The sequence below is a fragment of the Pomacea canaliculata genome, linkage group LG10 (assembly GCF_003073045.1).
Source record: "Pomacea canaliculata isolate SZHN2017 linkage group LG10, ASM307304v1, whole genome shotgun sequence".
Classification (NCBI taxonomy): Eukaryota; Metazoa; Mollusca; class Gastropoda; order Architaenioglossa; family Ampullariidae; genus Pomacea; species Pomacea canaliculata.
In genome coordinates, this window is record NC_037599.1 from 26,172,373 (window position 1) to 26,195,610 (window position 23,238).

Here is a 23,238-nt window from a genome sequence, read left to right on the forward strand (position 1 = left end):
CTTCCCGTAGGACTGATAGGTTCACTGTTTCTAGTCTGGCTGTTTTGAAAGATGTTGGCATTGATCTTCATCTAGAACTTGCACAGGTTTTTACTGTACTCATTATCGGTGGATTACAGCATTGCTATCTGTGAGAAGGTGGCCATTGCTGTCTTCGATGACTGAGATCTTTCTGATCTGAGATCTGTCCTCAGTAGCTGGTAGGCATCTTTGCTGTCTTCTCGTGCCGTTACATCGTATATGTTCCTGAATTCGCTCTCAGTCCAGCTCTCCCTAGCTGCCTTCATCCTTTCTTGATGGCACAGTTTACTTCTTTGTATTTGGTAGCTTCTTCAGGTTTGCTTTTCTTTTTTCTCTTTAAGGCCCTTCTTTGGTCACAAAGATCTAGAATGTTGTTCGTGACCCATGGCTGTTTCTAGAACCCTTGTCGCCCTGAGTTATTGACAGTAGCACCTCTTTGATATTTCCAGCGTGGATTTCACATCCCACCAGTGGCCTTGAAAACTTCTGCGACGTTTAGTTCTTGCAACATTCTCCAACTCAAAGCAAACTCGTGGTTTGAGAATTGCTTTATTTTCCGTTTCAGCTTCAGGTTCCTTAGAATGAGGTAATGGTCGCTACCTATGCCAACGCCTGGGTATGTCCTTGTCTTGGCCTTGTTGGTGCTCGATTTGAAGCATCTCGTCAGCAGCATATAGTCGATCTGATTATTGACCAATCCGTCTGGTGAGGGCCAAGTGGCCGTTCTAGGGGTGTAAGGTGCTGGCTCGCAAAGTATATTAGTCTAATGCCCCTGTTTGTTGGCTTCGTCAATGCCAAATTTTCCCACCGTTCCTGCCCATTGCCTTTTATGGAACTGCATTCACAATCTTTTTTTAGTGTTTAGAACTCATCTTTGTTGTCTCCATGCGTCGAAGTTGGAAAATTTAGTTGAATACGGGTGTATAGCTGATGACAGACCCTGGCATTTTGCTGTGTCCGAGAAAGCAATGCCATACTCATGTCTGACGTCCTGCCCACTGTACCACAATTTGTGGCCGTCGTCCGTTGCTGTTTCCCCAAATCCTACGCCATTCCCACTATATCCCACTGGTACTCTTTTAACTCGTGGGTGAGTTGTTGCACTTTGCCGCACTGGTATAACGTGTGTAAGGTTAACGTGCCAGTTCATGTTTCATCTCTCAGATATTTTTAGTTTCTGCTTTGGTTCCAATAGCACACCTCTCTCTTTACCTACGCTAGAGCCTTCCGATAGGGAGCGCAGTCCTTGTTGATCTGGTCCTCGACAGATCTGGCATGTTGGCATATATCCATGGTCCTAACATTGAGCAATATAACCTGGTAGTGTCCAACTCCTTTCCAACCGAACAACAGCAAGTCGACCTGGTCACGAACACGTAGGCGGTTGGCCCTGGCCTGTAATTTCATCGTGGAAAGTCTTCGCCCACTTATGATTTCCCCCAATGAACTGGTGTCATTTTTCGATGGCTAGGATTTTAGTCCACAATATATTAGACGTCTGTGTCGACCGCTTCCTTTCCCGCCTGATGGAAAAATAGAGGGAGCGGTGACCACTTCGTCTCTAGCAAAGAGTCTGGGAACGAAGGAAAGGCCCAAAGAAGCGACGAGGTCAATGGTCATTCCCATCATAAAAAACAAAACAGCTGTAGTGCCAGAATCAAAGAACAGTAATCATATCATCCACCCAAGCAAAGTCATGCTGAAGGTCACGCAGAACCACATCAGCACCACTTCAGAGGAAGTGTTAGCAGAATAACAGGCTGACATCGGACCACGTAGACGTTTATTTGAACAGATCTTCAAAAGCACCGTCAGCATCAGGGGAACCTCTACCACAGCTTCATCGACTTTAAAAAGGCATTTGACAGAGTTTGGAAATAGGGGCTATGGCATGTGATACGAAAAGTATTTGAGAGCCACGCTCTTCAACGACAGAAGCTTCACACCAGATGTTCCCATCAGGTTCGCAAAAGCAACATCAAGAGCGGCAATTGCTAGACTGGATAGGATAAGGTTTACTACCAAGTACAAGCTACACAAATCCCTGGTAACGCCGATCCTGCTCGATGGATGTGACGGAAAAGAGAATCCAGGCATTTGAGAACAAGTGCTTGAGGAGGCTGCTCCGAGTCTCATACAAAGAATGTAGAATTAACGACGTTGTTCGAAACAAGATTTGCCACACTCGTAGGCCACCAGGAACCTATACTCTTAAGAGTCAGGTCACTTTAGATGGTCTTTCACCATGTGACCCGGCACGACACCTTGTCAAAGACTGTTCTCCAAGGCACCTTGGAGGGTATAGTCGACACCCCGGTGGCCAGAGGAGGAACTGGCGCACGCAGGTCAAAGACTGAACTGGTCATAGGCCATTGCCTATCGTGTAAGAAATTAACACTTATCAAAAGAGCAGGCTGCAAAAGAAATCAAGGAATGTATAGTTGAAGAAAAGGAAGGATCCATAGTCTTGGATTGCCAGCATGAGACCAAGTGCTGTTTGATGTAGTTTTAGTCTGGTGAGTGTAGTTCAACGCATTGCGTTTGGACTGATGGCAAAACTGTCTTGTGTTTTGTAATAAGAAATAAAGGAAATAATGAAGCACAGGGTACACCTTACAAAGCACTAGATTATGCCCACTATTACAGTTTTCCCTCTTTGATTAGAACAAGATGACATAAGACCCATAAGAAAATAAACAACTAGAAGAGCCAAATAAATAAAATTTTAAGAAATAACACCAAGCCTTGTGAGGTTGTCATTTGAAATCTTCAGACACCATTGCTGCTAGAAGACAGTATGGCCTGCTTTATTCTTTTATGTTTGTGTTGCTTACGTGATATTCATGGATTATAAAGGTTAGCTTCTAGAAGTATTTAGAATTCATGACTTTTGTTGTCTTTGTCAAAGTATCGCTTGAACACAGTAGTATCTTCTAAAATAACTTTAACACAGCTAGCGTGTACTCTAAAGACACCTTAAGCAGGATTTATTTCTGAAATGAGATTAGTATGCTTTGTGATGTGTGCATAGGTAAAAGCAATTATTAAAAACAATTACGAACGAAGTGAAATGTTTGAGAGGCTATTAAAAGTGGGTTGAGTGGCATAGTCCTCTGTACACATCATCATGTGCATGTTATCTTTTTGTATTGTATTAAAAACGTTTCTAATATTTGTAATTGTGTTTATAAACGAGCTCTTAGCTATGTCTTGCACTCAAACAAAAGCAGAAACAGTCAGCAGGTGTGCGCCAAAACTAGCAACAACGCCGGACTACCCGCCCTCTACAAATCCATACAGCGCTGAAACAGATGTTGACAAATATTTGGTGCGCACAGGAAGTAATGTTCTGCCACAAATACCATCCGGACCGGAGGCCTTGCGAATATTCACTTGCTGAAACCGCAAATTACTCATGACAAATCTCAACCTTCTGTACAGGGTGAAGAGAACTACGTACATTTTTCATTTGCACTGAGAAGTCATGAGACTCGAAACGAGCAAAGAAAGCATTAAGAGCATTAGGCGGGGCCGCACTCTCAACGCCTGAGATCGAGATTTTGGCTTTCGACCCCTTACTTCGATCATCAATATTGGCCATAATGTTGGGTCCCTGCCAAGCTACTCGGATGTTACCTGTAGCAAACTGAGACTCGAGTTTGGACTTGTGCTTCACCTTGAACCAACGGATAGCATCATGGACCTCTCTATGTACCAATTTTCTGTCGTGGGCAGAACCCGTGAAGAACACATGTTTCTTTTTGTTAATCACTGCTTTAAGGCCCTTGGTCACCCAAGGTTTGTTGTTAGGATAAACCACAAACTGCTTTGATGGGATGGTGCAATCTACACTTTTTTACTCCTAACTGTGTGTTAAATGCGTGTGCGGACTTTTTGCCGACGGACGTTTCACCGACGGACGCTTCGGAGCCGGACGTTTCACCGACGGACGCTTCGGAGCCGGACGTTTTGCCGACCGGACGTTTCGCCACCAGACGTTTCGGAGTCGGACGTTTTGCCGACCGGCGTTTCGCCGCATTATGTCAGAGAGAGAGAGAGAGCTTACTTACTTCTCAAAGAATGAAAGTAACTACTAGATTACACAATAATTCTTTATTTCAAACAAATTTTACACACAGACTTCACAGACAGTTCACTTTGATTGCCACAGATTATGCGCAACAGCTTTGAGAAAAAACATTGATACAATGGCGAGAGAAATGTGTGAGCTAACGGTTCACATGAGGAGGGATAGTGAGAGAGAGTTCACTGATACATTGATACAATGGCGAGAGAAATGTGTGAGCTAAGGGGCGTCACACACTTGACTTCGGCTAAAGGTCCCGCGTGAAATGCCGAAATGAAGTGCCCCGCGCCGAAACGTCCGGCGGTGAAACGTCCGGTCGGCAAAAACGTCCGACTCCGAAACGTCCGGTGGCGAAACGTCCGGTCGGCAAAACGTCCGGCTCCGAAGCGTCCGGCGGCGAAACGTCGTCGGCGAAAAGTCCGTGTACCGTTAAATGTCTGTATGAGTATGTATGCCTGCCTTTGTGAGCGAAGACAAATTTCTGTCCTGGGTCTCCTCGACAGACAATAAAGTCTGTTTTGATTTGATTTGAATTAATGTAGCTTTTGTTTCTATCGTTCCATACTTTAGAGGCACAGAAATGCATGTACATACAACTTTATGAAATGGCTCTTCCTTGAGATACACATACAAAGACGTGTACATAATGGTTCAGCTCCATAATATCCCCAGAATACCGACTTTATGTCAGAGTTGTTTATTTTCTGTAAATGTTAAATAGTGTATTTGGCATATAACCATATTTCTAGCCATCGGGTTTGTAATAAAACTAGTACAACAACTTCCCTTTATTATTTATGAATGATCTGCGTGGATCACATAATAATAATAATCTATAATGATCTACCTCTTATCTAGCTACATACTAATGCAAAAATGTCAGTAAATTCAAACCCTTTTTACTGGTTACCAGACGTAAACATTCCCGTCAAGATCTGTGAACCAGTTGCGATTTTGTTAGCAGGCGGAATGTGGGTATCATGAAACTAGATACCGTCGAATTCCCTAACAGCTGTTCTTTTTTTAGTTTTGGCTAATCGGAAATTTCCATTATATTAAATTTCTAATATTGTTTTCAGACCGAAGATGACCTTAGTCTGCACATTCTAAATCATAGTCTTCGGGTGAGCTTTCATATTCTTTACTTCTGCTTGAACTTCAGCCAATATGTGGTACTGATTGTTAAGGGCAGGTGTGTCGGTCATCTGCAATGGACAGAAAGGAAGCCCCTAAATGATCACATAAGCGTGATAATGCAAAATGAAAATGTATATTCAAACCTTTACAAAACTGGAAATAGGTGTGCTGGACTGATTTGATAGGCCCGAAACGTGCACACAAATAATCACGCATACGCGCGCGCGCACACACACACACAAAGGTTTTAGCATATTAACGATGGTAATAGTGTGTTGTATTTATTCTGTAACTATTTATGAACTTGAATTTTTGTATCCACCCGACCAACCATCCAAACATCCAGCCAACCAAACAGATAAAAAATATGCGAAAACAAAGAAAGAAAAGAGAAGCCATGCTGTTGTTATTTTAATTTAACATCAAAGGTCTTCTGCATTTTTCATGTTACTCGCTGGGCCTTGCACAAGACACTCTTTCTTAAAATTTAAGTGGAGTTCTTTTATTCCATTTCGAAATAAAACTGTGTCTTGAGTTGTGGCAGGTCTCGTATTGTCTCGTGTACAATGGAGTCTTGTGTCTGACGTCCTTAATGCGTCATTTGCTCCAAGTCACTTGAAGCAAAAAAAAAAAAGAAGTCATATATGAGAAAAGCAGTTGGTCTAAAAATAGCCGAGTGAGCGGGAAAACAAAGGTCTTCGTCCGCCATCTTCTTTATAACTCTCTCAGTGACATTCCTCTGAACTTGTGGAGGGGTGAACGAGTATTCACCGAGGCTAGACGTGTTTTCATCAGCCAGTACTCAGACAACAGTCTTTTGGACATTACTTTTGGCAGTCAAGTGATATAATTGATTCGACTGCTCCAACCGGTTTATTTTACTACAAGTAATGTGCCGAGATAAAATTTTCTGCGGAAAATCGTTCGAAAGGGATCGAAACTACATCTTTTGTTCAGTGAGAGCGATGTTCAAAACGGCGGCTGGACATGTTTTCGTAATCGTCCATATGACGAAATAATGTTTTATAACATTTGAACGATATATGGTAGTGAATTCTTTATTGTTGAGGACAAGAGATATGATAGGTTTGTAAGAAATTCACTGCATGTCTCAGCAACGGACCTAAATGAAGTTCTGGGTTGTTCCCGCAAGAGCCGAAACATGAAGTTTACCTGTGACAGTGATTCGTGCTTGTGAGCTGCCTCACATTCTCACCCTTAGTTTCTCCAAGGATTCCCCGATGCTTTCGAAAGCCCAACAGGTTGCAGACAAATGCGGTACATGCTATTGTGCAGAATACTATAAGGTTTGAATGGACCTGCTCTTCGAGTGCTCATATATTTTCACACCTGTCTCAGTAGAGGCGCGAGCTAAGTCTAATAAGAATAGCCACTATCATTGTCATTCTTTCTCTCTCTCACTTTCAAGAACATGCCGGCGGAGTCGTTCCAGCTGCTAATAAAGACCGGACTTTTTAGCCCGGTCTTGATGGTCATTCTACGGAAAAAGGTCGACATTGCGAGGCAAAGAATCAAGGGACTGAAACCACGAAATTGTGTTATCCTCTGTGTTATTCTTCTCTTTTTTATCTCACTGCTAGAGAGGTGCGGAGATGTTGAACCAAATCATTGACCTATGGACGAACTAACCTTCGACAAATTCTTAGAAAGAATGGAGACAAAAATGAAGGAACAACTAAAAGTGCAAGGTGAGAACTTCGAAAAATTATCAAAAAAAAGTTAGATGATAATCAACACTAAACTGAACAAAAAATAGCTCAACTTAAAAATTATTTGAGTGAATTAAAACTCACACTCGACCAAAATTCTCGGGACATATACAATCCATGTATAAGGGAAACGCACTCCAACTCACGTATGAACGAACTAGAGAAAGAAATGGATTCTTTAGAGAATTTTTCCAGAAGAAACAATGTGAAATTTATAGGTGTCAGAGAGTCGGGTAAAGAGGACTACAAGGAGTGTGCACGAAAGATTGTGGAAATTCTAAACGATCACTCGAAAACAAAAGACTGGACAGCAGATAATACTGAGCGGGCACACAGAGTGGGCAAACATAAAGAACAAGGTAAATACCCCCGCCCCATCAATGTACGCTTTTACAAATGGGGAGATAAGAGGGAGTGTTACAAAATTCTGAACTAAAAAATGCCCTCAGGAATAACGGTATTAAAGTCGCTGCCGACCTAACAAAAAGACAGAGAGCAGAACTAGAACGCGTAAAAAAAGAAGGAAAATTTGGCTATTATAAGAATGGAAAACTTCACATTGAAGAACGACGTACTGATACACGATCGCAAGAAGCCTCCAGCCTGAACATCCATCGAAGTAATGAAACTCGTGGAGAAGTGATCAGAGATGCCTGTGCGGACTTAACCTCCACTGTCACCATATCTTTCAGATAGAACCAAGTCAAGACAGACAACCAGGAGTCTAACCTCTACAACGGAGAGGAGACAACCACGTGCAACGAGAGACCGAAGTATCGAGAGAGGTTCACCTGACTCAGACTCTACTCAACACAGAGAAAACACTACTACTGGAGGTAGTCGCGACAGAGACCACGCTACCAACAGTACTACAGGAGGTAGCTGTAACAGAGACCACTCTAGCAACAGGTCCCAGCCACTACTCACCGACATGTTCCAGCGGTCTCCGATCACCACTCGGTCTGGACACACGAGAGGTACACAGAGACAAGAAAAGGACCGTGGCTAGGGATGTGGCCCTGGCCCCAACATCACTGGTCTACAGAAAACATTAACCTTTCTATGTTGGAACGTCGAAAGTTTGATATAAAAACTCCGTGAGTAATATTTTGTTGACTTTATGACGTCGTTTGATGTCTGCTGCTTAACAGAGACATTTACAAGCCATTTATCTGACTTCTCCAGTTACTTTAGCAACTTCATGGTTCTCCATGTACCGGCTTTAAAACTATCTCACCAAGGCCGCAGCTAAGGTGGTATCCTTCTACTTATACGAAAAGATTTTTCCAGATTTGTTTCGAATATGAGGACCCACATAGACAATACTACCTGTGTAAAAATTCAAGGCACCTTACTCAATCATCCACAGGACGTTATCCTTGTATGCACATACATACCACCATATGGTTCACATACTTTAAGACCAAGACACAGAATAGCAATATCCCACTGCTAGAAGAGTTTCTACTCGATCTACAGGATACAGAACAAAAATGTCAGATTATTCTATGTAGAGACTTAAAGGGATACTCAAGGCTTGTGATAAGGCTCTGGCGACGGTCAAACGTTTCAAAACTATATTTACTTACAATTACAGAGCACGAGAGCAGCACAGGAGAAATAAAGGATTTGTTTCTCACTTAATTACCACTTATTAGCACTATTTCGCCTTAACTATTTAACTAATGATGATGATGATGATAACGCGCAGGTGTCCATTCATACGAATGCTCTTTGCGCGGAAAAACAAAATAAATACAAAAACAAGTAAAAACAAGTCATCTTGTCTGAAACTGTGTGGCCTATGCCCTCGTCCGGGTCTGTTGTTTTAATGTTAGCGAAGACAGTTGTTCCCACACGCGTGCTCTCGTTAACATCAGCAGCATAGAAAAGTTTCTCAAACTTGGATGGGCTGTCATTGACATCATGGACATAGAACGTGGTGCTGACTTGAAGAACAACATCACCTTGAATGTCAAAATTCAGCCATATTTGATCTTGTTTCTCTCTGTCGAGTTTGGTGTTTAGTCTCATATTCCACATACTGTGACTAATCTACAATCAAGATGGCTTGGAGTATAATACGTCCCACTCTTTGGGCTCCCAAAGCTTTTCCGTGCTGGGATCGAGCCTTTCTATTGATATGAGCCACTCGTTTTGTATCACCTTGTCTTTAGGAAACTGATGAAAAGAAACTTTTGACTCTATTCCCATCTTTTCGTGGCAATCGGGTGCAGCACATTCTCGAGGCATGGTTCTCACTATGGAAACCACACGTCATAGGGTCACGTGACGGAGAACGAGACTTCGTGGAAGCAAAGAAAGAGTCCCGTGTAATTTCTCTTATTAAACACAACATTCTACTAAAAACCTTCAACGTTTTCCACATGAACACATATAAATAGACGAGATTCAAATTTATCCTACTCTTTACGCGATTCTAAGCAGTTTTATTTTGCCTTTAAAGTCCCTTTAAGGAAACGTGTTTTCGAGCTTCCTCGAAGGTCACGTGGTGCTACACTAATGTCAGGCAAACAGTTTCCTACAGGGTCAGGGGGGCATTAAAGTAGGTGTGTCTTTTGCTTTTGAATTCAGAACACGGTTGATGCTACAGTTAAAGTAGATTATCACAGGTGATTGACCTCATCCACCACATAAATAGCCTCAAATAGGAATCTAGTCATACACAGTAAATGAATTCTTTGGTATTTTTTTTCCTAAGAACCGGAATCACATGTTTTTTGAACGTTTGGATATGAAGAAGAAATAATACCAACCCATTTCATCGTGAGAATAATCATAATTATAGTTCATAGTAAAGTTTCCTTGAAATATAAGCTTTATATTCTGTTCATTTGTAAGAATTGAACACCAGAAGAGCTGCAGGTCATTTCTTGAGCTTTAGATCATGATTAAAGAGAATTTACTTTGTTCAAATTTGTCAGTTGGTCAAATAAACACTTTCTTTTTTTCTCTATCTCCTTTTTTCTTGCGCACACACACAGAACGAGAGTTTGTGTAAAACAAAGACACAAAGATAAAAATAGAGAATTTATGTAAATACAAGATATATGTGTATATTTATATATCCTTATTCATTCACTTTTGCATTCAAACGTACCTATAAGCATCAATTGATGCATGGTTGACAAAAATGTGAAGATCCACAAAAACTTCTCCGAGTTATTATTTTTACAGTTGTTGAATAATCGACATACCTAAGATGTTATAACGCAGTTCACACATACATAGAAATGTTTAAGTTTTATTGTGTGTTTGAAGAATTTTATGGGCTTTGCGATTTCAAGGTCTGACACAGCGTCAAGAAAAAAATGTCTGACAATGGTACGTTCTCTTGTGATTTGTTAACTTGAAATGATTTTCTTTCCATCCGCCGACCACAAATAGAGAGTGAGAGGCGAGAGTGGCGACATGAAGAGGGTGTATGGATATGATCCATAACTAGGGGAGCTTTGAACAAAATACATTCTGTAACAAAGTAGGTTGAGATGAGGGCTTGGCCGGGTAAGATAACAATGAATGATCACATACTTTATTCTAAAATAAGGAATCGTATTGGACATGAAACACACGTTTCTATATATATATAATATAAAATCTGGACCACTAAGTAGTCTTATTAAGATTTGTTTCCACACTCCACTGCACAACTAGACACGTAAGAGGATTTCGTGTCAGATACAGAAATGTGTTGAGCAATATTATTTTGGTTTATTTTTTGTTCTTGTGTCAGTCTTGATTGTATTTTTCTTACTATAACGAACATCAATCGTATGATGCCAATTTCTTACGGATTCATGAGACTACTTCGGCTATGTTTCTGGGCTTCATACCCACACACTAATAACAGCACAGCAGTCATGAGACCGAACACCCCGAGGCCGATCGTTAATCCCAGTTGATCGAAGACGCCAGCAACGATACAGCCGACTGCAGAAAGAAGGGCGATGACCAAGCACACCACGGACAGTATCTTGAAGATGTGGGGAGAGGAGAAAGGCATCTGTGACCTGTCAGGTGGTCTTATGATTTTGAGAAGTTTGTCCACTTGCTGAATTTTGTTTGGGTCCTGTGAACGAAAAACAGAAGGAGGTTTAAAGTTGACAAGATGACTGACATGGTTATACATCCAGTCCATACACAGCCAGCGTACACAGGATCACAGGCTCTCAAAACACACGAGAAAACCTCATGGGGAATCTTGTTGCAGAGCGGTGCAAGGCGTCAGGTAAGCGTAAACAATTCGATACCAGTGTTTGCCTTGTTTACTTTCCATACTTGAAACAGTTCGTGGTAAATGAAGGAAAGACAGACATAGAAATAGAGAAAGAGGAAATAGCCACCATGCTCACAGAAAAGGAATACATAAGCTTATAATTTATATAACATATGAAGAATATAACAGTGTCAGCAAAACAAGCGACATAGATATATCAACATCCATAGACACAAGACAAAACTGCAGACAAGCAGATATTACATCGCGATATCAATGTAAAGCTTGCCAACAGAGTGGAAAGGTGAGTTTCAGGTAGGTTACTGAGCCAGCAGATAATACTGAGCAGTTACAGTGTGGACCAATGCGTCTTCAAGTGATAACAGATGGTCAAAGGGCAACAGCAACGATAAACCGCAGAGACAAAGGTCGCCATTCAGGCCTGTGAGCAGTTATTAGTCGGAGCAAGCAGTCGATATTTTCACGTCTGTTATCTTTTTTTTCTTATCTCGGCGGCCACCACCACCACACACACACACATACAAACACACACACGCACGCACGCACTCACACACAGACGCACGCACACCTGTTTGTTGAAGAGCACGTAGCGGTTACCAGCGTCGTTCAAGACTTTCTTCAGCTCGGGACACACGCCCTTCAGCTCCTCATCGAGGTCTCTGTCCTGCCTGTCACCGAAGGTGAAGGCCACAACCAGTTGGCGCTTGATGCTGGAGTTGTCTCCCCAGAGACTCTTGAACTCCTTGTAGATGGCGTACTCCTCGGCCGTGTAGCGCACGTCACAGCGCACGGCCAGTAGAATGGTCGGGTGGGCGGGTGACGTCAGCGCCTTCCAACTCTGGATCTCCTCCCTCCTTTCCTCAGGACTGTAGTCCAGGTTAACGATGTCCGGAGTGTCCACCACCTTCACGCATTGAAACATTTTCTATTCATCTTTTCTTTTGAAATAAAAAAAAATTTGATCTTATCCACCATGTCGCGGAAAAAGCTTTCACACCGACATATCTATCTCGTTACACACAGTACACTTGAAGTTCATTCCACTTCAACACTAATAACCTGAATACGAGAAACGGCTTTTTAAACTGCTAAAAATAAAAATATGAAATATATCAGTTAAAATCCCACACACACCTGGACAAAACACAATAAAATACAGAAAAAACACATTTTTAAATAAAGGAATTATTGAGAAAAATATGAAAACCGCTGAAACACAAATGGCATCGATGTGATGACAATAAAGAACACGAAAAAGAACAAGGCAAAAACAAGATAAAGAACACATAAACTGCTTTTACATTCATGTCACTTACAGTTATAGTTTCTTCGTCTCTTATTCTTGATCTTTTCTCAGCTTTAGTTGTTGTTGAAGACATGCTAGAACCAGTCAAGAAGTCCTCTTGTCCTAAAAGACAATTTCCCAGACTGCTCTTCCCATTGCCTGTCTTCCCAACAAGGAGAAAGACATAACTTGAGGCCATTGTGACTTGTCTCCGGCTAGTATCTACAACAAGCAACGGGAAACTTTACTTCCCACTCCACTCTCCCTAAATCGATGTAATTTCTTTTTCTATTGTTCATGCAGAACATAGCACATTATGGACATAACACATTATACACACAGAACACGCAACATAGCAGCGTGCACTTTGTATCGTGATTTTTCTCTCTTTCTCTTTGCCTTTCTGTTTCCTTGGGTCTATTTCCGTTTGTAAGTCTTTCAATATCACCATCTCTTAAAAGTGAATGTCCATTGTTTATTTATTATAGAGATATTTATACACATACGTAAGTAGGTACACGCGCGCGCGCACACACACACACACACATAAGAGATAGGGAGAGAGCAATGAAAAATTCATCTCCTTCATTTTTGAACTCTTGAAGAGTCCTAGTATGGAAGTATGCTAGCAGTCATATGTGTGTATGTGTGTGTGCGTACGTGGGTGGGTGTGTGTGTGCACTTGCTTTGCTCTCACTGCATACACTGATAAACTTGCAGCGTCCAAGAGTCGATTGCTGTTAATTAAGGAAAGAGGATGTTACAGTATGGTAAGCAAGGCATTAATTACTTCTATTACGGACATCCCAGTGTCGACCAAAATAGACGAGTACTTGACGATTGTTACATTTTGACCTTAACACATTTGACGAGATGATCTCAATTTAAATCCTAAGGATTGCATCTCACCTCTGTGTAAACCTACTGGCTCATGGGGAGCTTACTAACACGCATGCACACAGTCGTACACTGACAGGCAAGTAGTCAGACAGTCAGACAGTGATCATAAACGATTAATATTCGCGAGGGGTCGAGGCTACTCACATGAGAAGCTGTGTTCTTAAAGGCCTCTGTTACTTGGGAAGGCTGTAGTGTCCAGTCTACTTCAATTGTCTCCTTTGTGTCCACTTCCATATTCTCTGCATTTTGCAGTACCCAGTATAGCAAACATCCACTTGAAAGATAAATAATTCACGTGACAGAAGTGCACGAGTACTATCATCCTTCCTGACAAGACATGCAGTTAGCATTTATCACTGACCGACATGCTTCACTGTTTTAAGAAAACCACGGGGTCAGATGACTGTTTGTGGCTGCAGCAGTAAACGCACTTCACAGCCTCATTAACGGTTTCTGAGAAACTGCATTTACCTGCTGGCGTTTGGCCTCGTGTGTACTTGTAAGTGCCAACTCCCATCACACGAAAGAGCCTCGAAATGTTTTAGGAACGCTGAGCTTTAAATATTCTTGCTGGAGTTGTCTCCAGACACATGACTTATTGAACTACAAGCTTATCATAGGTCTTGACCGGTCAATTAGCCATGCCGTGTGAAGTAAACATATGAACACACACACACAACCACACATGAACCCTAGATGGTTATAAAGATTGTGAGACTACTCAAAGTGTGTGTGTGTGTGTGTGAAAGATTGAAGGAACAGCCAGGACGCCCTGTAGTCAAGCTGATTCACCCAACATCACTTGTTCATGTAGTGAACATCACAGGCAAACAACATACTGCTTTAATTTCAGCTGACCTGATCATGGAAAAATTTCTCTCCCCACCAAATGGATGCTACTCTAAATGTATTTATTTCCTGCATTGACATGACATGACATGACATGCACGTAGCAATGTCCGGATGTACAGGCACAGCCGAAACACTTCATGCAGAGACAACACTTTTTACTGGTGATCCATATTACATCTTTATTTATTGGGTTTTTTTTAATGTTTACGATCGTTAGTCGGAGAAAATGTAAGACTGTAATTAAAGTAAACCTAATCCCAAAGATATTCACCAAATACGCATGGAATGTTCAGGAACCCTGTACTAAACGCTTATTCCTGTTGTACTTGTATCAAGACACCTGACTTTTTAATCTAGAAGCTTATCATGTCTTGACAGGTCATTTAGGCATGTTGTGGGAAATGAATTTACGCTCACACGCACGCGCGCATATTCACATAGACAGGCGCACGCACTCACACAATTTATTTAACACTAAGAGGTTATAAAGCGACCAACAGACTAGTGGGTGAGAGAGAGATCGTGAGTGTGTAAAAATGTTGCCTACAAAAGGATGTTTGCACTAACAAAATTCAATGTAGTCAAGCTGATTCCAATCACAATCTGTTCATGCCATCAAAATCATAGGCGAACAACACTTTTAATTTCAGAAAGCTTTTCACACAGAATGACTTTCCCCACCAACCGGATGCTCATCTATTCATTTCCTGCACTGAAGCTGTACACACTCAACAGAAACAGTCGTTCATTGTAGTTTTATGACTTTAGAAGAAAAATCGTGGGGTGGAGATAAATTTAAAAATCATTTTAAAGATGAATTCTCTCAGGAATAGAAGATATTATTTTCCTTTGTAAGACTTTTATTTAATGGTCAACTATCACTAGACTCTAAGTCTCTTCTCTAGCAGACTACTTGTATTCATGGAGTTCCTCCACCTGCTGTGGAATCGTGATACAGCCATGGCTGCCAGGTCGGCATAAACATCGGTTACTTTCCGAACATAATGAAAAGAACGTATAATGAAAATAAACAGACGAAAGAAAGAAGGAAAGAAGAAAGAAACACAAAGAAAATGAAAGCAGAAACAGATAATTGGTTCTACAGTTAAGGTGAGGAAACTGAATTACTCGTAGAAAACCCCCGACGAACAAGTGTAACATACAGAGTGTGTCCCGAGACAAGATATGAACCTAGGGATTCTCACTGCAATGGGGACGAATGAGCGTCTTATCACTACCTAATAAACCTGAACGAAAAAACTGTACATTCTAACAACCTAAAATGAAAGTATGTTTATCACACATTTGTTCTTGTGAGCTCTCACCACAAACATCACAGATATACACATGTTACAAATTTTAAAATATAGAATGTTTTATTCAGAAACACTATCAATCTAAAAAAAAGAGAAACAATAAATATCTTCAGTTACAAAGTTTAAACTCAAAGATGCAGAAATAGCTTTCCAACTGGCAGGCTCTGATGTTATCGAAATATGATATTACTACATGCTGGGAGGATGTGGTGTCGTTGTCGTCTGTCTGGCTCTACACTTATTAATTTTATTCTCAGATTGACAGTCACACCTTTTCATGTAGTCTTAATCATGTGTAGTCATTGTGTTACACTCGTGTACTTAAATCATTTTCGATGCTGTCGAAGCATTCTGATATAAATCCAGCAATGTACAGTTTTACGTGAAATGCCGAATCACATCATGCTTAGAAACATAACAACTTTTCTGCTGGTGTCATCTGAGACAATGTAAAATTGTAAATTCAAAACAGCAAAAAAAAAAAAAAAAAAAAAAAAAAAAAACAAACAAAACCTAAGTCCAGTTATAGTTGTGACAAAAATCTAAAATACAATCAGCTTTAATGTCATCCTGACTACTGTAGCTTTTGTTCAGAAATGTAGCGATAAGATTTCTTAACTTATACAGAGTACACTGTAGTTTTTACAATCTGTAGTAAATACCACTCTTTCACAGTCACAGTCCTCTTTGTAAAACATCCACAACCCTCACAAATACTAGTGTATTAAGGGATATTCTGATTAACAAAGTATAAAAAAGTGTGTTAAATCTATTAACATAACCTATTTACCCAAACTTCTGCATTGAAGGACAATGAGTTGGAAGTAAATGAATGGAATAACTATGTTACTAATTATAAGTCAAATAAAATCGCTGCTTAAATAATATGTTACAATATTCGAAACAAATCTACCTGTACTGCTATAACATTAGCATCTCTAGCTCTTAAATGCTAGTTTTAAGTATTAAAAAATGGCTTTTAGGTGACAACACAATGTGCGAAGCGCCCTCGCTATAATTATAATAAGCTCATAAGTGACATAAACTATTCCACTAAGTGTCATCTTGAACTAAATGTTAGTACTTTTAGCGGAGACAGGATGAGAACAAAATGATGGGAAAGACTTAGATTAGCATGGCGAAGCTTATATAGGTGACTAATCTTCTTCTGTAAACAAAGCCGATGGTGCCAACAAGAATCATGACAAAGATAACTAAAAACACTGGAGTTTTCAATTTGTCATATCTCCAAGGAAGACCAAACCAAAGAGCAATGACAACAATGATGAGGAATAACACAAATCCCATCAGATATGGGCTGGGGGGAGAAGGTGGTTGTGCGATGGAGTCCACGATATCTAGCAGCTGCCGTACCCGAGGTCCACTGTTAAGATCCTGTGCCACAAACAAAATAATATATACATAATTAAATTTGTGCACGTGGGAAATAGCACGCATCCGCGAGTACACATGTCCACGGACATCCCCCCCCCCCCAGAGAATGTATCAAATATTTCCCTACATAGCCACATACAAATAAATGCACACATAAACGCAGATAAACATATAAACACAAACACACGCACTACAATAAATAAACTTATGCACAAGCGCAAATATACTCATGCCAATAAATGTACACACATAAAATGCCATTCTCGTGCAAGCCATTTTATTTTAAACCGTAGCCATAATTTTTTTTATATGATATACGTTAATAAAGTAAATTATTTAATGAAATTATCCTTTGACGAAGGCATTCAACTGTGGAAAACAAAAATTAAAAAAATTCTGATTGAGCCCTCATGTCTACGTCTATTGTAGGTAAAGTGACTTTGCCTCCGTATGTTTCTAGGAGTTGAGAAATAATAATCTGAAAATAGCTGATGAGTTTTTTTGTGCTGAGGGGCAATTACTGCCTTTAATGAGTTGACAAAAAAAGGGGGTAAAACAAATGCGCACTAAAAACCATAAATTATTTTCTAATTGTAATTCATAAGCAAGATATTCTCAGATTTAGAACGCACATACCCGGTTGTTGAAGAGGACATAGCGGTTCCCAGCATCAGCCAGGACACTGCGCAGTTCCCAGCAAACTGTCTTCAGCTCCTCGTGAATGTCTCTGTCCTGTCTGTCTCCAAACGTGAAGACCACCACCAGGTGGCTTGTGAATGAGTTGTCTCCCCATGCTCTCTTCATTTTCCTGTAGATGTCGTATTCTTCCGCCGTGTAGCGCACGTCACACCTCACCGCCAGCAAGATGGCGAACTTACCCACAGCATGAGACTTCCAGTGGGAAACATGTTCATAAATTTCTGCATCACTAAGGTCGAGGTTAACTAGGTCAGGAGTGTCGATTACCTGAAAGAGGTCATGCAAAAAATGCCCATCAGTTAAGGAAGTGGGTTATGGTTTAAAAAGGGTAAAAATCGTCCTCTAAACTTTTCAGCTTGATAGAAGTGAGGTGTTACACGCCTCACTTTTCTCGGGGCCAGCTTTTACATGAGGGCGGTGTCCATCTCCTTTCCCTCGCTGCTCTACTTTAATAAACTCTCTATGGAGTCAGGTACCCATTCCCACTAGTTGGGTCGACTGGGGAAGTTTGCTGCGCTAATCGGGACTTGAACCAGCGCGCTCTGTTCGGACGCTGTCGTTGTATCCGCTTCCCCGGTTATGATGTTTGAGTCAGTGGACAGGTTTCAGCAAATGCACGTGCATTTTATTAATGCGTGCGTGCACGTGTGTGTGTGTGTGTGTGTTTGAGATGATTGCGTGCTCCTTTCTCTGCTACCTTTACTTCATGATTTCCAATGTGCATAGCGAGGATGTTCAAGAGATTCTAAAGGCAAAATAAAACTGCTTAGGTTCGTGTAAAGAGTAGGATCCACTTGAATTTCGTCTATTTTCGCGTCTGTTCATATGAAGTTGAAGGCTTTGTAGCATGTTGTGTTTAAGAAGAGAAATTACATAGGACTCTTTCGTTTACTTAGACGAAGTCTCGTTCTCCGTCACGTGACCTTATGACATATGACCAAGACTGCTTACCAAGTGAAACAGAATGTTTTCTATAATTTTTAAAACTGTGCTTTGAAAAGTTCACTTTAAAACCTAAATAAACTCACGTGACAACACCAATCACGAGTTCACAACGATCACCGACACTTGCTGTCCGTCTCAGACTGACGTCACACCCAGATCGTCTGATTGATCATCTCGGGAAGCTATCGGGGTTACTCGGCGGAAGGACACAAGGGTCGATTTCACTGGATTTTATCAATTTTTATAAACATCGGCAACGGGAACAGTGCTAATAAGTGATAATTAAGTGAGAAACGAATCATTTAGTTCCGTATTGCTTTCGTGCTCTGTAATTGTAACTAAATATAGTTTTGAAACGTTTGACCGCCGCCACAGCCTTATCACAAGCCTTGAGTATCCCTTTAATGTCAAGTTGTAACGGATAAGTACTAAGTAGAGGGGGTAAGGCGTTTAGGTCGACAACCGGGGTTGATCTGATCTAGGGTAGTAGGCAGGAAGTTGTTTGCCCTTGAGCAAATGACGTAAATTGTGATGTCAAAATAAGGTGACGAAAAAGATAGAGGAAAATAACGTTAGAGAGAAAACGGTAAGTGGAGAGCTAACGGCGGAACAGAAGTTGGAGTTGGTGGTTTTTCTCTGGACTTTCTCGCTACTGCTGCGACCGCGGAATAAGTATTACCGGGGAAGTAATACTGCGTTTATACTACAGGGGGATGTACTTCACAGATCGTGATTTACTGTAGTCCGTGTCCGCGCCGTGGGGAGCTCTGTGGCTTGGGCATCCCGCAGTACAGTTTCTTGTTGGGGCCAAGAAACCACACACTGGCGTAAGCGAGAAAACAACGATTCCAGAGCAGCAATCTTGGTGAAAGACTGGCGCACCGACCTCCATCTGTCGCCCGAAAAGGACAGTTTCAAACAGCCTGAGTTTAAACCGCCGGTGGAGCGAAGGTTTCCTCTCGGCCTTCAGCTAACCTATCATCATCCTGCTAAACACCCAGGAGGCAACAGTATGTGCAAGTCCGTGGCGTTCTGCCTGTAAACTGTGGGTATCGTAAAAGCACTTTTTTTAATGATAAATCGACTTCTAGGAAATGAGATTAGTGTTACTCATTAGAATAGAGGACTTGGGAGGGTTACAAAGACTTTAATATAAAAAGGTTTAGGTTTCGTCAAGAACGAACATTTTATACTATAATACAGTGGATATTAACATTGGTAATACATCAAGAAAGGACAGCACCGGAGACAGCGGAATACTTCATCAGTGACAGTATTTATGTGAATCAACTTTATTGTTAACTCTAATAGTACGTTGGATGAATGATAATATATTGGTAATCTATCTTGTGTGGCGAAAGAAGGAGTGAATCTCTGATTGTTGATACTTTGTCCTTTTTAACTTAAAATTGTGTTTGAATTCAATAATTATTGGTGCCTCTAAGGAGGTACACCCACCCTCAAGCGATCTGATTATATTGGTTTGTGGAGAGAATGTGCGTGTCTGCGGACGGTCCGTGACACAAGTCATGTGAAGATACCTTAATTTGCTTTCCATTCACCACGTCCACAGCTTCAGACATTTGTTTGGTTTCTGAAGCCATGCTGGTTGACACTTGGAACTTGGCTTTTCCCAGTATTACGTTTCCCAGAGAACTTTTACCATTTCCAGTTTTTCCAATGATAAGCAATGGGATTTCATCCATGTTTATTGTTGTGGTGTCTTCTAAGCACACATTACACACACACACACACATACACACACACAAGCACACCCATATATATATATAATGAGATTTAATAATGTCTGCATAAAGAAGTTTAAAATAATTTACCACTTTTTACTGTTTTTGCACTTTATCAAGGCTCTTAAATCATAGAAAAGTCCCAGAGGCACAAGGCTGTGTCATATCATTTACACATCCCTGATTAACATGATCGTGTTCGTGTTAACATTCCATAAAGAAACTATACAACTTACCCATAAGCCTGTAACCTTGTGATGTCATTAATGCAGAAGCAGCTCCTACTAGAAAAATATCTGATGTGGTCCAAAGGTTGCTGCCATGTCACTTCACTGCCTGAGCACGAAACAATAGAAGGTAAAATTGTTAAAAGAAAGAAAAATATACTGAAATTTCTCAGAGTAAACCAATAAATATAAAATATTTGAAGAATTTTAAAATAGTGAAACGTTCGACAAGAGAAACAGCAAGCAGAAAACACTGCACAAAGCTTATGGAAGGAATGCAGACATGTTTCCTAGAGTACCTTCCCCTTGGCAGCCTCATTTCTGAGAAATTGAAAGCCGTACGCCAGTGCATCTGTACGTTAACACAGCATGCACACACACACAAACATGTGTACTAATATATTCACTCCTTCCTTTCTTCCTGTCTCGCTTTCTCGTGCACACCAAGAAAATCATTACCTCTGCCAAGATGCGCGCGCAGGACTTTCTTCCGGCTTCCGCTCTCTTACGCTGAAGACACTGACGTTGCGTTTTCTGACCTCGTTGTTGACACTGGAAATGTTAGACCACAAAATTCTCACAACACCTGATCATTCAAAGCCTTACTGATGCAGATTTCGAAGCTATCAGCAATATTGTGACCAGACTCAACTCACAACAAGTTCTTGTCAGTTTCATCTGACGTGGTGTAGTGGGCGGGCTCAGGGGCGTGGCTTGTAATTGCATTCAGCTACCACCACCCACTCCAGGCTTTATCCAGTAAATGAGTCAAGGCCACAAACCTGTCTGTGCAAGAGTTTTCGTCTCGTGTGATTGTTCTGGAAAACTGAGTACAATCCTTTGTAGGTCATGACTGATTTTCATTTTTGTCTAATGCCAGGGAGAGTGGTGAAACGTAGCTTATGGTTCCATGAAAACCTGGATTTTTTTCTGGAAAATGCGGCAACTTTTTTTTCTCTTTTTCTTTCTTTCTCTCTTTTTTTCTAGCTTTAGTGTATGATTTTATTTTTGTCTGCCCGATAGCTTTTTCTTTCAAAACTATTTTTGTTCTTTTTCACTTTTGATGAGCGATCGCGAGTTTTGGCAGTGATAGAACTGAGAACAGAAATTGGTGCTGTATCCCCCCTTTGCAACACACACACACACATGCATACACACATGCACACACACATGCACACACTAAGAGAGACAAAGTTAAAAGCCCACTAACTCAAAATAAGGATGGACAAACATTTGCGTTAAACATGTACCCACACATGCTATTCACGTTAGACATTCTCGTGACTTTAAATAATATTCAAGAATATTTTTCTTTCGGTCTCGCCCTGCTTTAAACAGTCTCTGCTGTCGTTGTCGTGTGTGTGTTATGTGTGTGTGTGTGCATGCAAGCATGCATGCAGGTAGTTAGATAAGGCTGTGGCTAGGTAGGTATGCAAAGATTCTTACCTTATCCAGTAATAAGGTCAATTCAAAACTTAAAATATCTTGGCAAAACTCCTTGAAACTTTCTTTTACATGGGTACCTAGCGCAACCGGAATGATCTGCTTTTTATTTTTACCAGACTGACTACACTCTCACATCGGATCATCGGTTAGTCGTGAGTCCTAAAAGCACTAGCGCCAGTCCGTCTTTTCCTTTCTGTTGCTCCAGGAGAGAAGAAGAAAGTTTACAAGGAGATATATTTTACTGCAATTCTAGCTCTTATTACTTGCTGGCTGTGCTGCCTAGTTAGCAGAGCTCACGCTGTGTTCTTTTTTCTTTCCATCTGCTACACACCCGACCTTGGAATCCACAAAAGACCCCACTTGTGTATTTTCTTCTGTGCGTCGTTCAGGTTCATAAAGATGGCTTTTCACTCATGCCATGTGTGTGTGTATGTGTTTCACAACCTCTTTCATTCTCTATTTTACCTTGTATGAGATGTCACAAGTTTGATTCCCCATAGAATGTATAGTTATTTCGTTCATAAGACGAGAACATAGGTACAACACGTGATGAATCACACACAACGAGGTATGTAAATCTAAAATGGATTTACTTAGATTATCTACAGATGCAAATCAATTCCCTCCAACTCTACACATGCCTAACTCCTTCATAGCTAATACCTATCGCTTGCTTCTTCCCTAACTCTACCTACGTTACTCAAGTACTGATAATTAAGGGAAGAGAAGTGATTTAGAGGCACGCGAGTCACTTGCAAACCTCAACACCTGTACGGTACAAATAGTATTTCTCAAGTACCATTTTTCCTGCTATTTACTTTTTTATTTGTTTAAAATATGAACTGAAACACTTTTTCAAACCCTCATTTGAGTTATTTTAGCTGCAACAATATTTCATTGACAATCGTGCACGATTATATGTACACTTTTGAAAGCAACATTTTCTTTTTAGCAACCAATGAATTCATAATCGTTTTCCGTGGGTCCATAGTTAATGTACCACAGACTATTCCCTTCCACAAGCACAGAGAGTAATTTCACAGTATGGTGCACCACCATCCTTCACTCTTGGCTTGTTTCTCTACCTTTTTGACAAGTATCGACTGCTTATCTGCCCCAATCTCATTTTTAACTATACTTTCTGCCTCCTCTCGTGTACAGGCCTGTATTGTCTGCACAGTTTGAACTTCTTCCT

At 40.8% G+C, this 23,238-nt stretch overlaps 2 protein-coding genes across 3 annotated transcripts; both read right to left on the reverse strand.

Moving 5' to 3' along the window:
• Nucleotides 1-10,107: 10,107 nt before the first annotated feature.
• LOC112573771 (GTPase IMAP family member 4-like) lies at nt 10,108-13,783 on the reverse strand. Its single transcript, XM_025254365.1, has 4 exons — nt 13,563-13,783; nt 12,550-12,740; nt 11,802-12,137; nt 10,108-11,065 (listed from the first exon to the last, which is right to left on the reverse strand). Exons 2-4 carry the CDS (start codon nt 12,715-12,717, stop codon nt 10,784-10,786), a joined length of 786 nt encoding a protein of 261 aa, XP_025110150.1. The 5' UTR covers nt 12,718-12,740; nt 13,563-13,783; the 3' UTR covers nt 10,108-10,783.
• Nucleotides 13,784-16,168: 2,385 nt separating this feature from the next.
• On the reverse strand, nt 16,169-21,298 carry LOC112574571 (GTPase IMAP family member 4-like). Of its 2 annotated transcripts, none has more exons than XM_025255740.1 (5): nt 21,057-21,298; nt 20,607-20,706; nt 20,167-20,351; nt 17,618-17,947; nt 16,169-16,981 (listed from the first exon to the last, which is right to left on the reverse strand). In XM_025255740.1, the coding sequence occupies exons 2-5, from the start codon at nt 20,632-20,634 to the stop codon at nt 16,712-16,714; spliced, it is 813 nt and encodes a 270-aa protein (XP_025111525.1). In that variant the 5' UTR covers nt 20,635-20,706; nt 21,057-21,298; the 3' UTR covers nt 16,169-16,711. The 2 variants fall into 2 exon arrangements, with proteins under 2 accessions (XP_025111525.1, XP_025111526.1); XM_025255741.1 differs by lacking the exon at nt 21,057-21,298 and adding an exon at nt 20,897-21,048.
• Between the last annotated feature and the right edge of the window lie 1,940 nt (nt 21,299-23,238).